The 12,872-nt window shown below is 34.5% G+C and overlaps 1 protein-coding gene across 1 annotated transcript in view; it reads right to left on the bottom strand.

Moving 5' to 3' along the window:
- Positions 1-1,026: 1,026 nt before the first annotated feature.
- LOC142337547 (ras-related protein ORAB-1-like) overlaps positions 1,027-12,872 on the bottom strand; it is a 555,140-nt gene continuing 543,294 nt past the window's right edge. The window contains exon 9 of the mRNA XM_075386849.1: positions 1,027-2,676. Coding sequence (XP_075242964.1) covers positions 2,647-2,676 — 30 coding nt within the window. The 3' untranslated portion in view covers positions 1,027-2,646. The remainder of the gene's footprint in view (positions 2,677-12,872) is intronic.

Raw genomic sequence — 12,872 nt, forward strand, 5'->3', positions numbered from 1 at the left:
TCACTTGCAATCAGTGATTCCTGATGTAAGAGTTTTCCTATCACAGTGAATTGATTTGTTATAAGATAACCCATTTTTTGGGAACGGGAGGGATATTCGATTGTATTTCGCAAGAATGACGTTTAGGGTTGGTGCTTATTTCAAGAACATTGCACCAACCCTAAATGTTAGTTTCTTAAACACAATCGAAACAGCTTCCCATTCCGAAAAATGGGGAATCTTGCGAAAAATATTACATGTGAAAGCATAACTCTCAAATCGGGAATCACTGATTGCAAGTAATAATATATACTAACGCAAACCAAAAGCAGTCAAAACACCCGGAAAAGCACAGAGTGTGATATCTCGTGAAAACTAAGGTCTCTTCGGTTCGTAAAGCAGACTGGTATCTGGCAATTCGGCAAAAATTGGGATGCATCAAAATATGTATATATGGTAATATATATATATATATGGATGCATCCCATTCGTCCTACAAGTTTGTGTGTTGGTTAGTTCTCTTGATCGCATCTTAACTTTCTAATAATTTCAAAATTTTAACTTTACGGGCCCTCGCTTTGTATTTTGTGTACTCCTTAGGAACACACAACTTCTTTCTAAGTTAATTTATAGGAGTATACTTCAGGATAAACATGCCAGTTCACATTTCCGGTTTTCGAACGCTCATTTTAAAACCATCTGCTCCCCGCGTGTTATGAACTCAATTCTGTCAAAGACTATTATTTAGTAGAACGTTGATGTGACACCAAAATGAAGCCCATTTACCCTAACACAAAAGGGAGCACAATTTTCAAACTTTTGGCTATAAATTTTAACAGTCAATGCGCAATTTTTGTTTCTTCAACTTACATCGGAATCAAAAAGGAGGTTTATTTTCGTAGGGTAGGGCTAATTCATGCTCGCTAAGACATCAACCCAAGTAAAAATGTTCACAGAGCAAAAAAGGTACGATAAATATTGCATGGCAGGCCATGTACTTGAATCATTGCTACAAACAGTATTTGAGAGGAAATAAAAAGTGGGGTATTAAAACTGAAGATAAATCAATGTATTCCATTAATCCATGGAAGGTGTGTGTTGTGTACTGTACTGGTTGATATAAATACAAAACAATTAATCAATTTACATTATCCCTTACGTATGTAGTACTTTATGCTTTAGATATGGTATACATAAACTCTAACTTATATTTATTAAAGAGCGAACAATACTTGAGGATAGCATTACCTTACTACAATTTAACTTATCACTTCAGCATCATCAATATTTTGAGGCGGTCTCACCCAATTTAACCCGGACTGTTTCATTTCTCCTACAAATTATTTCACTTTGATAGAAAGTTTTGAGTGACTGTTGCATTGCCATATTCTAGCTCCTAAGAGATTTAAATTGTAATGCATTTCAGGACTTAAGGATATTCAACCAATATCAAGGCAAAGTAACTCTTCAATTTTCGATCAGATTCCGAGGAGAATTAGGAAACAGATCCAAGTAAAATTGAAGTATCAATTTAAACAGGCAAACAAAAATATAGACTTCTTCATTTTAATTCACATAAATAACGCCCATCCTTATTTTGAAAAGGAACAAAATTAAAATGAAAAAGTAAACATAAAAATGATGAAATTCTAACAACTGCTCAATCTGAAAAGGGTCGCGTGGGAAATGGAATCGTAGTTGTAGTTTCAAGATCATGAATTAATTCACATTCGTTCAAACTTATATCAACTGACTACTTTAACCTATCATAACGAGAGTTATAGTTAATAATTATAACAGTTACACTAACTGGTTTGTACGGTATGAGGAGAAGGAGCAGGAAAAGCACAGACAAGATTTTTTCCAAAAAGCATTTTTATAACTTTATTTCAGAGTTGATAGTAACAAGATTGAATTCTGAATTGATTCAAATGTCTGAATGGAAATGTACACTGCCATATAATTTACACAATTCCATAAAACCCCAGAATGCTGGCAAACGGTATTAGCAATTAATTTTCTCTCTCAGCAAATTTACGATTCCGACCTATTCATGAATTAAACGATAATATGGAGTAACAAATCACAATGTTTGTCATTCAAAAATTTTTCAGGCAACTGAAAGGGTTTTTCAATGCATAATTCTTAGTAATTTTTTCTGGGGTTTTTGGGTTTGAGGAATGGCTTAAACCTAGCACAGATACATAGAACAGCAAATGTGGATGTTATACACAGCATCATTGTACAGTTTACTTTGAAAAATAACACTCACTAGCGTCACAAACAAAAGAAAGCACCCGAAAGTGAATCTAGGTTTTATTAATATTCGTTAAATTATCCAATTAACTCACAGCAAGAGATAAAAATTATAAAATAGCAAGTTCCGCTGGCTTATACTAGTTGCACAATATTTATCAAAAACATCAATCCAATGAACGTTGTTCAATCCAAAACCAATCCAGTTTTTTAAAATTTATTTTTCAATTTTCCGGTCTCATTGCAACATCAATCATCAGTTGATCTCGGTTTCACTAACAATTTTTTCACTAGTCTTGTAGTTGAACAATTCTGCTGTTGTTGTTGGGTTTGCGAGGCATAGGTAGGGGGGAGGGGCTGCTGGAAGGGAGAGTCGGAAAATGGGGTGGGCATTTTATAGCAGAGGTCATCTCAGCACGAACAACCACCACCGGGGTTGACCTGTTTTAAAAATAGTCAAAACATGAGCATGAGAATTAGTTGTTTTCAAGCGTGAATAAATTTCTGCGATCAAATTTGAAGAAGACGACGAGTTCAAAAATATAGATAACGTATTCAGAGTTCTTTTGCACTATAAAATCGGAGATTAAGATTATATAAATATAAGGAATGGATACTGGCGATTATGTAAAATTCAAACATACCCAGTAGATTGACACGAAAGAGTCGCCGTTGTTCCTATAAACCCGATTAGGATTGAAAGGACAAAAAAAAATAATTGTACGAAAAAATTTTTAAAGTACAAACTAATTTGATATTATTCGTAAAGGGAAATACTCTTATTTCTTAATGAGACGATACAGGGGCTAGTATAAACACCAAAAAGCAATAGATATGGTAACTAAAACTTGTACGAACAAAGTTCACGTAGCAGGCACCCTAAAATGGGCTTCATGGGTTATCCCACTTCTGTTTTTGATTTCGTCTTCTATACTCTGTTGATTCTATATTATTTTGCTGTGAGGGCAACTGCTGTTTAAAATCACATTCGACAGAACGAAAGGAAGAATGAAAATAGTCTAGCGAAGTCAAAAAAATTTCACGTAAAACTGTTGAACAAGATGTGAAAACAAGGGAAAGCGAAAAAATTTTGTTCGAAAAAGTAAATGATACCCGGCAGATTGCCGGAAAATAGCCGCCGTTGATTCCCATCAATCTATTGGGATTGAAAGAAAAGAAAATATCAACAAAAATTGATTTTTGTATAAAAACATTTTTAAGTGCGATTTATTTTGATGTCATTTTGTAATTGAACATACTCCTGTCTCTGTGAGAGGCTACAGGGTCTAGTATCAATACCAATAAGCATTATAGATAGTAGCTAAATTTTCTGAGAACAAAGTACCGGGCTTTTAAAAATGGGCTTTATGGGTTTATCCCGTTTCTATTTCTGACTTTGATTTTTTTTATACTGACTCTCTTCATTTTGAATTGCTTTGCTGAGCAGCTGCTGTTTAAAAGGACTTTGAGCAGAATGACAGAAGAGTGAAACTAGCCTAGTCGACGAAGTAGGAGCGCTAAAATAGCCGGCTGAGAAGGCGGCTATTAAAAAACATAGCACAAAAGGTTCAATTCAAAGAAGAACTTTGATTGACTACACAAACAACTAGACATATAATGGCCTTTGAATGGATTGGGAACGCTATTTAGAAAAAATCAGATTTAAAAAAAATTGACAAAACAATGAAAACCAAGGTCAAAAGATCGCATATGAACAAAAAGCCAATAGCGAGAAAGCTAAATTTTGTTCAAATAGCATTTTCTTACTCTACTTTCAAATTAGAGCAAAAAAATTTTACGCTTCAAAACTACTCGCTTCTTGCTCCAACTTCTGTTTCGGCGTGATCAAAATCACTACTCCAATTTGACTTCAAAATTAGTCAAATGTGTGAACCGATCTTGATAAAAGCCAGCGCCCCACTACAATTCATTTTTTTGAATTGTAAAAACACAGTGAACAGATTACCGAAATATCAAAAAGGCTCGTTTAAACTCACCGCGCAGAAGCATTTTCATTAGGGACCTTTATTACACATATCAGTTCCTTTGAACTCAAACAAATTCAAATTAAACTTAAGTTTCAAAGTGCAAAAGTTAATTTATTGAGCCAGGTAAGTCACGTATCATCAAAATCTAATGAAGCAAAAGACCTAAAAATTTTCCTTAGAGAGAGAAAAATAATGTTACGTACGTTAATGCAGCTATTAACATAGCAGGACAAGTCCAGCATTAGAATTGAAAAAAATGCATCACCTAATGACTTGAGCATCAGAATTTTTCAAGCAACATCAAACTTTGTCAGTTAACAGGGCATGTGACTTCAAAGGAGCAAAGTAAACAATTAAAAAAATATATACAATATCTATTTGCAAAAACTAGTGCCCTAAAATTCAATACTTTATAACTAATGACACTACACTTCCTTGAGTATACACACACGCCATACAGCAAACTTACCAAATCAACGAGGGGAAGTTAAAAAACAGAAAAACATTTTCGACAAAAACCAGAATCTTTCGGAAAATTTAATCTTATACACAACTATTAAAAACCGAAATGATTTATATGATAGAATACAACTTTAGATTAAAAATGCGTTTTAAACTCCATTGGAAGAAAAAAGGACAAAGCCATTCAGAAACAATTAGTTATCAAAAATAGATCAAAACTGAGCACGAACAAAAAGGGCAGAACTCAAATTCCACAATTATAGTATTGGAGGTAATTAGTGTCAAAGTCATGAAAACCACTGGTATGAAAACCAGCAACTAATTTGATTCATTCGTCTTAGGAGGCAACGAGATTAAATGAAACAGTCAAAAGCAATAAGCAATACTGTCAAATATTTTTTAAAAAATGGCTTCAAAGTCATAAAAAGCATTAGCTGTCAGATCAGGGATTCAAACAATTGCTAATAGGCGCAATTAAAAAACATGTTAGAGTTACATTTTGGAAGCATACAAGAGAAAAAAAATGAAAATAAGTGAAATTACTACACTTGAAAACAAACTTACTTTTAAAAACGGGAAATTTGTTCAACCACAAAACTCTCCCACCACTATAACGGTAGTTTGAGAAAAATCATACGTCAAACCAAATAAATTTCCGTCCTTTTTCTACTCCAAAGTGACTAAATTTGGCTTCTCATCGACATAAAAAGCCGAAAATAGGTGTAACATCCGATCTGTGACTTGGATTGTAAGCAAACGTTGTCGGAACACTTGGAAATCGAAATAAAATTTAACACTTAACTTTCACCCTAGCGAACTGAACTAAAATTAATTTACTTCATACCATTGAATTCGAATCAACAAACGAAGGAGAGAAGGAAAAATCAAAGCGTAATTTTCAGAATTAGCGACTCCAAACAAAAAACGAGCAAAAGAAATAACGAACAAAATCTAAGATCTGTTAATGTATTTATAAAGTTCCAAAAATAATTGGAGAGTCACTAAATAATAATGCAGAGTCAAAATAATTTTTGACAAAACAACTTTATATTCGTTGAGTTGAGCACCCACTTGATACCCAAACGCAGTGGAGAACGCTTGAACCATAAGCAAAAAAAACTAAAAAAAAACAGCGTTGGTTCAATTATTTTATAATAACTTCATCTGCCAAACCTTCTTTAATTTCTTCTAAATAGTAAAAACTAACTCTAGAAAAACTTTGACTGATAAAGTTGAACATGAAAATCTAATCTGCAAGCCAGAAAATCAGATGTAGGCTGAGAAAAATATGAATATTAGCAAAAAAATTGACTGAAATTAGCCAATTCAAACATATAATGGTCAGAACCATACCACAATGTTCTCAAAACTACACTAAAAAATACCCCAGACAGTATAAAATCAAAGAAAACAAAAACCACTAAAAAGCGTCTAAAAAAGCGAAATCACAAAAATTGCAACTAAAAATGGAATATACGGTGGAGAAAAACTTCCAAAACTGATCCTAAATGTACAAGTAGTCGTTATTATGCTTTAGAATAACCACTTTGCCAGGAAAAGTCAATTAAAACAAAAAACTTTGAAAAATCCTCACACTTTCAAAATTTTTTGCTTCTTTAGCGAAATTTTAAAAAAAAACTTTTCTCGCTCCCTCTCGAAAGTGCGGTATGATCGAAAAAATTCCCTCTTCTCACAGCTCAATCGCTTAGCCACTTAATCATAGCACTTAGTTTTCACTTTCTGCAATGACTTTAACATCACGTTTTGAAAACTCGCCAAAAATTTTGAACAAAAACGCTCTTCTAATAAATAAGAGATGCCCTAGCCGTTATCGACCTTATTTTAATTGAGCTAATGAATACTAAACCAATAATCTACTAAAGCAGTGGAGGTTGAGAGTGCAGGGTTACCGTTGGAAATGAGGTCACGGGTGTGGACGAGAGGTAAAGATGGGGTGAAGTTTGGGATATAAGAACTACCCTTCACACCATGAAAAAGTCAAGGTTTGGTGAATCGCTTACTTAGTGACTAGAGAGAATGCTCAGCAACTTAATGTCCTCCGGGCGTTACCAATTTATCACTTTTTTGAGGAGGAAAAGTCAAACCCTTAAAAGTCAAGCCGAGGAAAAGTCAAAGTCAGTAGTAAAAAAAAATCGCACAAAAGAAAAAGACAAGCAGGACTAGTGTAATTTCTAAAAACTTCGTTAGCGAGCAATTAATTGTGTCGATCATTCATTCTGCCATTGATAATTTAGATATCTGAATTCAGAAAGAAAGGTCCTCAATCAATAGTTGCTGATTAATTGTGCCTTAAAATAGACCGGGAGGTGTACATGGTCCATACGGGGCTTGTTAACATGGTATAAGAACGTATTAAATCCAATTAACAAAAAACGATAAAAGGAATATTAGCGCGACTTCGATTTAAATTTTGATTACGGGCAATACTAAAAAAAGTCACGCATGAAAAAAAACCGCAAAGAATTAACAGGTCGAACTCTTTTGGAGAGCAATCAAACAACAATGATTGAAACCAGAGTGAATTTTTCTGGAACAAAACGAATTGTTACCCAACTGAACACAGAACTTGAAAAAAACTTTCGAGAAGTTTTACTTCTCAGTATCTTCTGTGAATCAAAAACTTAGAGAAAAGTACCATGCAGAGATTCTTAGCAAACTAACGGCCATCAGCTTTTCTCAAGTCTGACAAAGAATTTATTGTTCTGAAAGTCACATTAAAAAGAGCAACAGGAATAAACTATTTGATTTTTTTTTAAATTTTGCTGAGAGCAATTAATAACACGCCCAATGCAGTTCGATAAATTTTGCAAAACTTAAAAATCTTTTATCTCAACAAAGCACTAAATAAAAAAACATCCGAAACACGGCTTTCTTACACAATAGATTGAAGAATTAGCACTTAAAGCCAACAGCAAACCAAAAATCTACAAGCCAGACTTGCAAAAACCGCAGTATTTATTTCTGCTAGAAAAAACCGTCTAAAAAATTGAAAATTCAATGGCCGATACATCATCAAATAAATTAAAGGGCCGAGAAACTAATGAATATGCACAAAAAAATATAAATAACAGAATAATGAGTTTAGGTTTTGGAAGCTGTGAAATAGCAATGAAAATCAAGCCAAGAGCAGGAAGTAAAACGAAAAAATATTCAAAAGCAGAAATTTTCACGAAAAATTTAACATTAAAAAGCTAGTAGAGCAACAGCAGTTTTTTTTTTCAAAGTAACCTGTCATTGTCCTTAAATTCGAAAATGGTCAAATTGTGCACATGAGTAACAGCTAATTCGAAGAACACGAAAACAACTAGCTAATCAAGATACTTTTCAAACAATTTTCTCTAGGTTTGAGCTGCGCTTATATCACGACACAATCCAAACTTGAGTATCTCAGCGAAGATGATGAAATGACAAATAAAGAAGTAAAAGGATACAAGCCCAAGCTATCAATCAAGTCAAAAAGAGAAAATGGAAACCTTTGTAAACTTATATAGATGTGTGTACCAAAAGCTGTGAACCTCAAAAACAAACAAAACCGGTTAACAACGGGGGAAAAACCAGCAAAAAAAAAGAATTAACGAACAAAACCTAAAAATCTGTTACTGTATTTATAAAATTCCCGACAAAACGTGGAGTCAAAATAATTCTTGACAAATCAGCTTTCTATTCGTTGAGCACCCGCTTGATACCCAAGCGCAGTGCAGAACAATTGAAACATAAGCAAAAAAACAAAAAATGTCAGGGTTGGTTCACTTATTGATAACATATGATAACTTGGTCTACCAAGTCTTTAGTTTCTTCCCCACAATAACAATAAACCTAGAAGAACTTTAAAACAGTTGAACATGAAAATCTATTGTAAGATACAAAATTATAAGAAGAAGGCTGAAACACATAAAAAATGAATATAAGCAAAAAAATTGACCGAATTTAGGCAACTTAAACTTCTATCGACATCAACCATATCAAAATGCTAAAAAATACTCCAGACAGTATAAAACTAGAAAAAAAAAACACTAAAAAGCGTTTAAACAAACCAAGTAAGAAAAATTGCAACTGAAAATGGAATATACTATAGAGGCGGCCAAAATTATTCCTAATTGTACCAGTAGTTGTACCAGTAATATGCTTTAGGAAAACCCCTCGGCCGGAAAACGTCAATCAAAACTAAAAAAGCTTCGAAAAAGCCGCACACGTTCAAAATTTTTTGCTTGTTTAGCAAAATTTTTTACAGGAGGAAAGTCAAACGGTTCTTTTTTTTATTCCTTTTTTGAGGAGGAAAATCGAACGGTTAGAAAAAATCAGAAGTAAAAAATCGCAAAGAAGAAAAAGTCCAGCAGGACTAAGACAATCTCACAATTTCAACGATCTTTGTTTCAAAGCAATGAAATATCTCGATCACGCATCCTGGCATAGATAATATAAATAACTGAGTTCGGAAGAATGGTTCTCAATTAGTAGCAAGATCAAATTCGACACAATTCACGCAGCAAGGCGTGTATGGTCCATAAAGAGCTTATAACATGGTATTAAAGATTATTAAACACAAATTACAATGGGAAATACAACAAGATTTAGCGCGCTTTTGATTTAAAATTTGATTGCGCAAACCACGCCAAAAAAGTTCAAGCATCGAAAAATTATTTTAAAAAAACAAAACAAATAACAGGTCATTTTTTTTCGGGAGCAATTAAGCAACAAAGATTTAAAATTTCCAAAAACAGAGAGAATTTTTTTCCTGAAACAAAACCATTTAATTCCCCATTGAACACAGAAAATGAAAAAACCTTTCAAAAGTTTTTACGTGTCAGTAGCTTTGATGAATCAAAAAATTAAGAGACTAGTACGTTTCAGAGCTTCTTAGCAAACTAACGGCCAAGAGCTCTTCAATTCAAGGAATAAGTTGTCGTTAAAAACAATAGCAAAAACAACAAAAATTTTGACGGTTGGTTTACTTATTGGTAACTTTTGATAACTTGGTCTACCAAATCTTAAGTTTCTTCCACATAGTAACAATAACCCTAGAAAAATTTTAAAACCGTTGAACATGAAAATCTACTTTAAGATGGAAAATCAGAAGTAGACTCAAACAAATGAATATAAGCAAAAAATTGCTTATTGATTAAAATTGCAATTTAGCCAATTCAAGCTTATATCGACATAAACCATATTAAAATGCTAATAAATACAAACTATAAACTAAAAAAAACAAACGACTAAAAATCGTTTAAAAAAACGAAGTCACAAAAATTGCAACTGAAAATGGAATATACAGTAGAGGCGGCCAAAATTTTCCTAAATGTACCAGTAGTTGTTAATATGCTGCATAAAAACCACTCTGCCGGAAAAAAGTCCATTAAGACGAAAAAAGATTCGAAAAATCCGCACTTTCAAAAAATTTAGCTTAAGCAAACTTTTTTACATACTTTTTCTTGCTTCCTCTCCAAAGTGCGGTATGATCAAAACTTGTTCCCTCTTCCCTCGTTCAGCCCTTTAATCATAACACTTAGTTTTCAAGTGTGACAATGACTTTAACATCCTGTTTTAAAAACACTTCAAAAAATGCTGAAAATAACATAACCGCCTAACGTCGGGCAAATTGCTTTCAAACGACCGGCGAGCGGTGGGCTTTGTCAGTAGCTAGGTACGATTTGGTGAGGCTAGCTTTAGCTTAATTGGAGGGGCGTAAGTGAGCGCAGCGGGGGGCTAATGGGGTGGCAACAGTGCGGGAGAGTCAATCTCTAAGAACCGACCTTCGCAGCGTGACTCCAAAACAGATTCTGAGAATCGCATACTTGAAGACTAGTGGGATGGAAGGCTCTAATAGCACTTAATGTCCGCTGGGCGCTACCAGTTTTTGAGGACGAAAAGTCAAATGCGTCAGACGAAAAATTGGTCAAGCGAAAAATCGCATAAAAAAAGACCGACAGGACCAACATAATTGCAATTATTAGGACTAACATGATAGCAATTATTAAAAAGCGCTCTGCGAGTCGAAAAAATAGGGACGCTATAGTAGCCGATTGATAAGATCAAGGCTGTTATTAATTATATAAAATTACAGAGCAATTAATAACAAGCCAAACACCTCAGGCTATCACCGTTATCGTCCTTATTTCAACCAATGAAAAAAAACAATCGACCAACGTAGTGCAGGTTGAGCGTGCAGGGTTACCGTTGGAATGATTTCATGGGAGTGGACGAGATTTAGGGATGGGATGAAGTTAGGGATAAAACTCTTCACACCATGAAAATGTCAACAGTTATGGTGAATCGCTTACTTAACAACTAGAGAGACTGCTCAGCACCTTATGTCCTCCAGGCGTTACCAATTTATTATTTTTTTGAGGAGCAAAGTCAAACGGTTAGAAAAAGTCAGTAGTAAAAAAAATCACACAAAAAAAGTTCAGCAGGACAAATGCAATTTCACAATTTCAACGATCTTTGCTTCAAAGCAATTATACATATCGATCATGCATCCTGCCATTGATAATATAAATAACTGAGTTCAAACGAATGGTCATCAATCAGTAGATAGAGGTCAAATGTGCCTCAATACAGCCAGCAAGTCGTGTATGGACTAATTATTTAATTTAAAAAACTTCCTTGCAGAGCAATTAATAATACGCCTAATATGTTGCAAGAATTTTCATAAATTTGCAAAGATTATTTCTCGACAAACCAATGAAACAAAAAAACATCCAAAACGTGGTTATTTTACCCAATAGATTGAAAAATTAGCAGTTCAGTCCAACAGCAAACAACAAATTTGCAAGCCACACTTGCAAAACCGCAGTATTTAACTCCTGCTAGAAAAAGGCGTCAGGAAAAATGGAAAAACTGAGTGGCCGAGACATCATCAAGAAAATTAAAAACCAAAGAAACTAATGAATAAGCACAAATATACCAAAAGATCACGCAAAGATCAAGAAGTAAAACGCAAGAACAAGTAAAGAAAAAATGGAATATAGAAGTAGAATTATTCAAGCAACGTTTTGCATTAAAAAGACACTAAAGAGTAAGATCAATTTTTCCCAAGAAAGTCACATATCATTGACCTTAAAGTCCAAAAATATCAAACAGTGCGCATCAGTAACAGAAAAAAAAAATTTCGCAAACAATTTTTTCTAGGTCTGGGCTGCACTTATTTCATGACACAAGACATATTTTACTTCCACAGCAAAGTTGGTAGGCTGGAAAAAAAGAAGTAAAGGGATGCAAGCCCAAGCTATCAATCAGATCACTAAGAGTAAATGAAAAAACTAACATAGCGGTGTTTCAAAAATTGCGAATCTCAAAAACAAACACGACTAACATCGGGCGAAATTCTCGACTAGCGCCTCGCTTTGGTAGTACGGCGGCAGATTGGGCTCAAAATAATATAATCTCTAAGCTAATCCTACTACCTAATTAAAAAATCATATAAAACCCATCAAAATAACAGAAATGTAACAACCACAGAAATTGGGGTAAGCAGGTGGGGCTGGGGGCGTCTGTAGTGAATACGGAGGGGTTACGGGATCACACTTTTCCAAAATGACATCTTCACCGTGAACTTTACCAGAAGTCCCTAATTACTATGCATAAGCAACGTAGCTAAGCAACTTAAACTAAGTTCAATGTTCTAAAGCAAAACTCAGTGGTCGAAAACAAAATCTAAAGTTCAACTCGTGGAAAAAATTGCTTCAGATAAAAAACTTGTAAAATGCCAATACTTCTCTTAAAGAGTCCTAAAAACCCGCAGAACAATGGGTCGTAGAAAGACCCCCAGGACTAAAACATAACCGACTAACGTCGTCAAGCGAATTGCTCTCAAACGACTGGCGAGAGGCTGGCTTCGTCCGTAGCAAGCTACGATTAAGGGAGGCTAGACTTACTTAGCTTAATTGTTGAAGCGGCATGCTGAGAACGGCGTGCTGTATGACGAGTGGAACGATGTACAGGTGGGGACCATTGGGTATGAAGTGGGGTGGGGGGTGATTGGGGTGCAATGGGGGAGGCGTGGTTAAACTCAAAGAACCGCTCTTCACATCGTGAATTTATGTCTCCATCATGAACTTATTGGCCTCCGGGGGTTACCTGTTTATCCCGTTTTTTGGAGACACAAAATCAAAAGGGTCAGACGAAGAATCAGCCAATCAAAAAATCGAATTAAAACAACCGACTAAA

Source organism: Convolutriloba macropyga, chromosome 4 (genome assembly GCF_964194025.1).
Source record: "Convolutriloba macropyga chromosome 4, txConMacr16.3, whole genome shotgun sequence".
Lineage (NCBI taxonomy): Eukaryota > Metazoa > Xenacoelomorpha > Acoela > Convolutidae > Convolutriloba > Convolutriloba macropyga.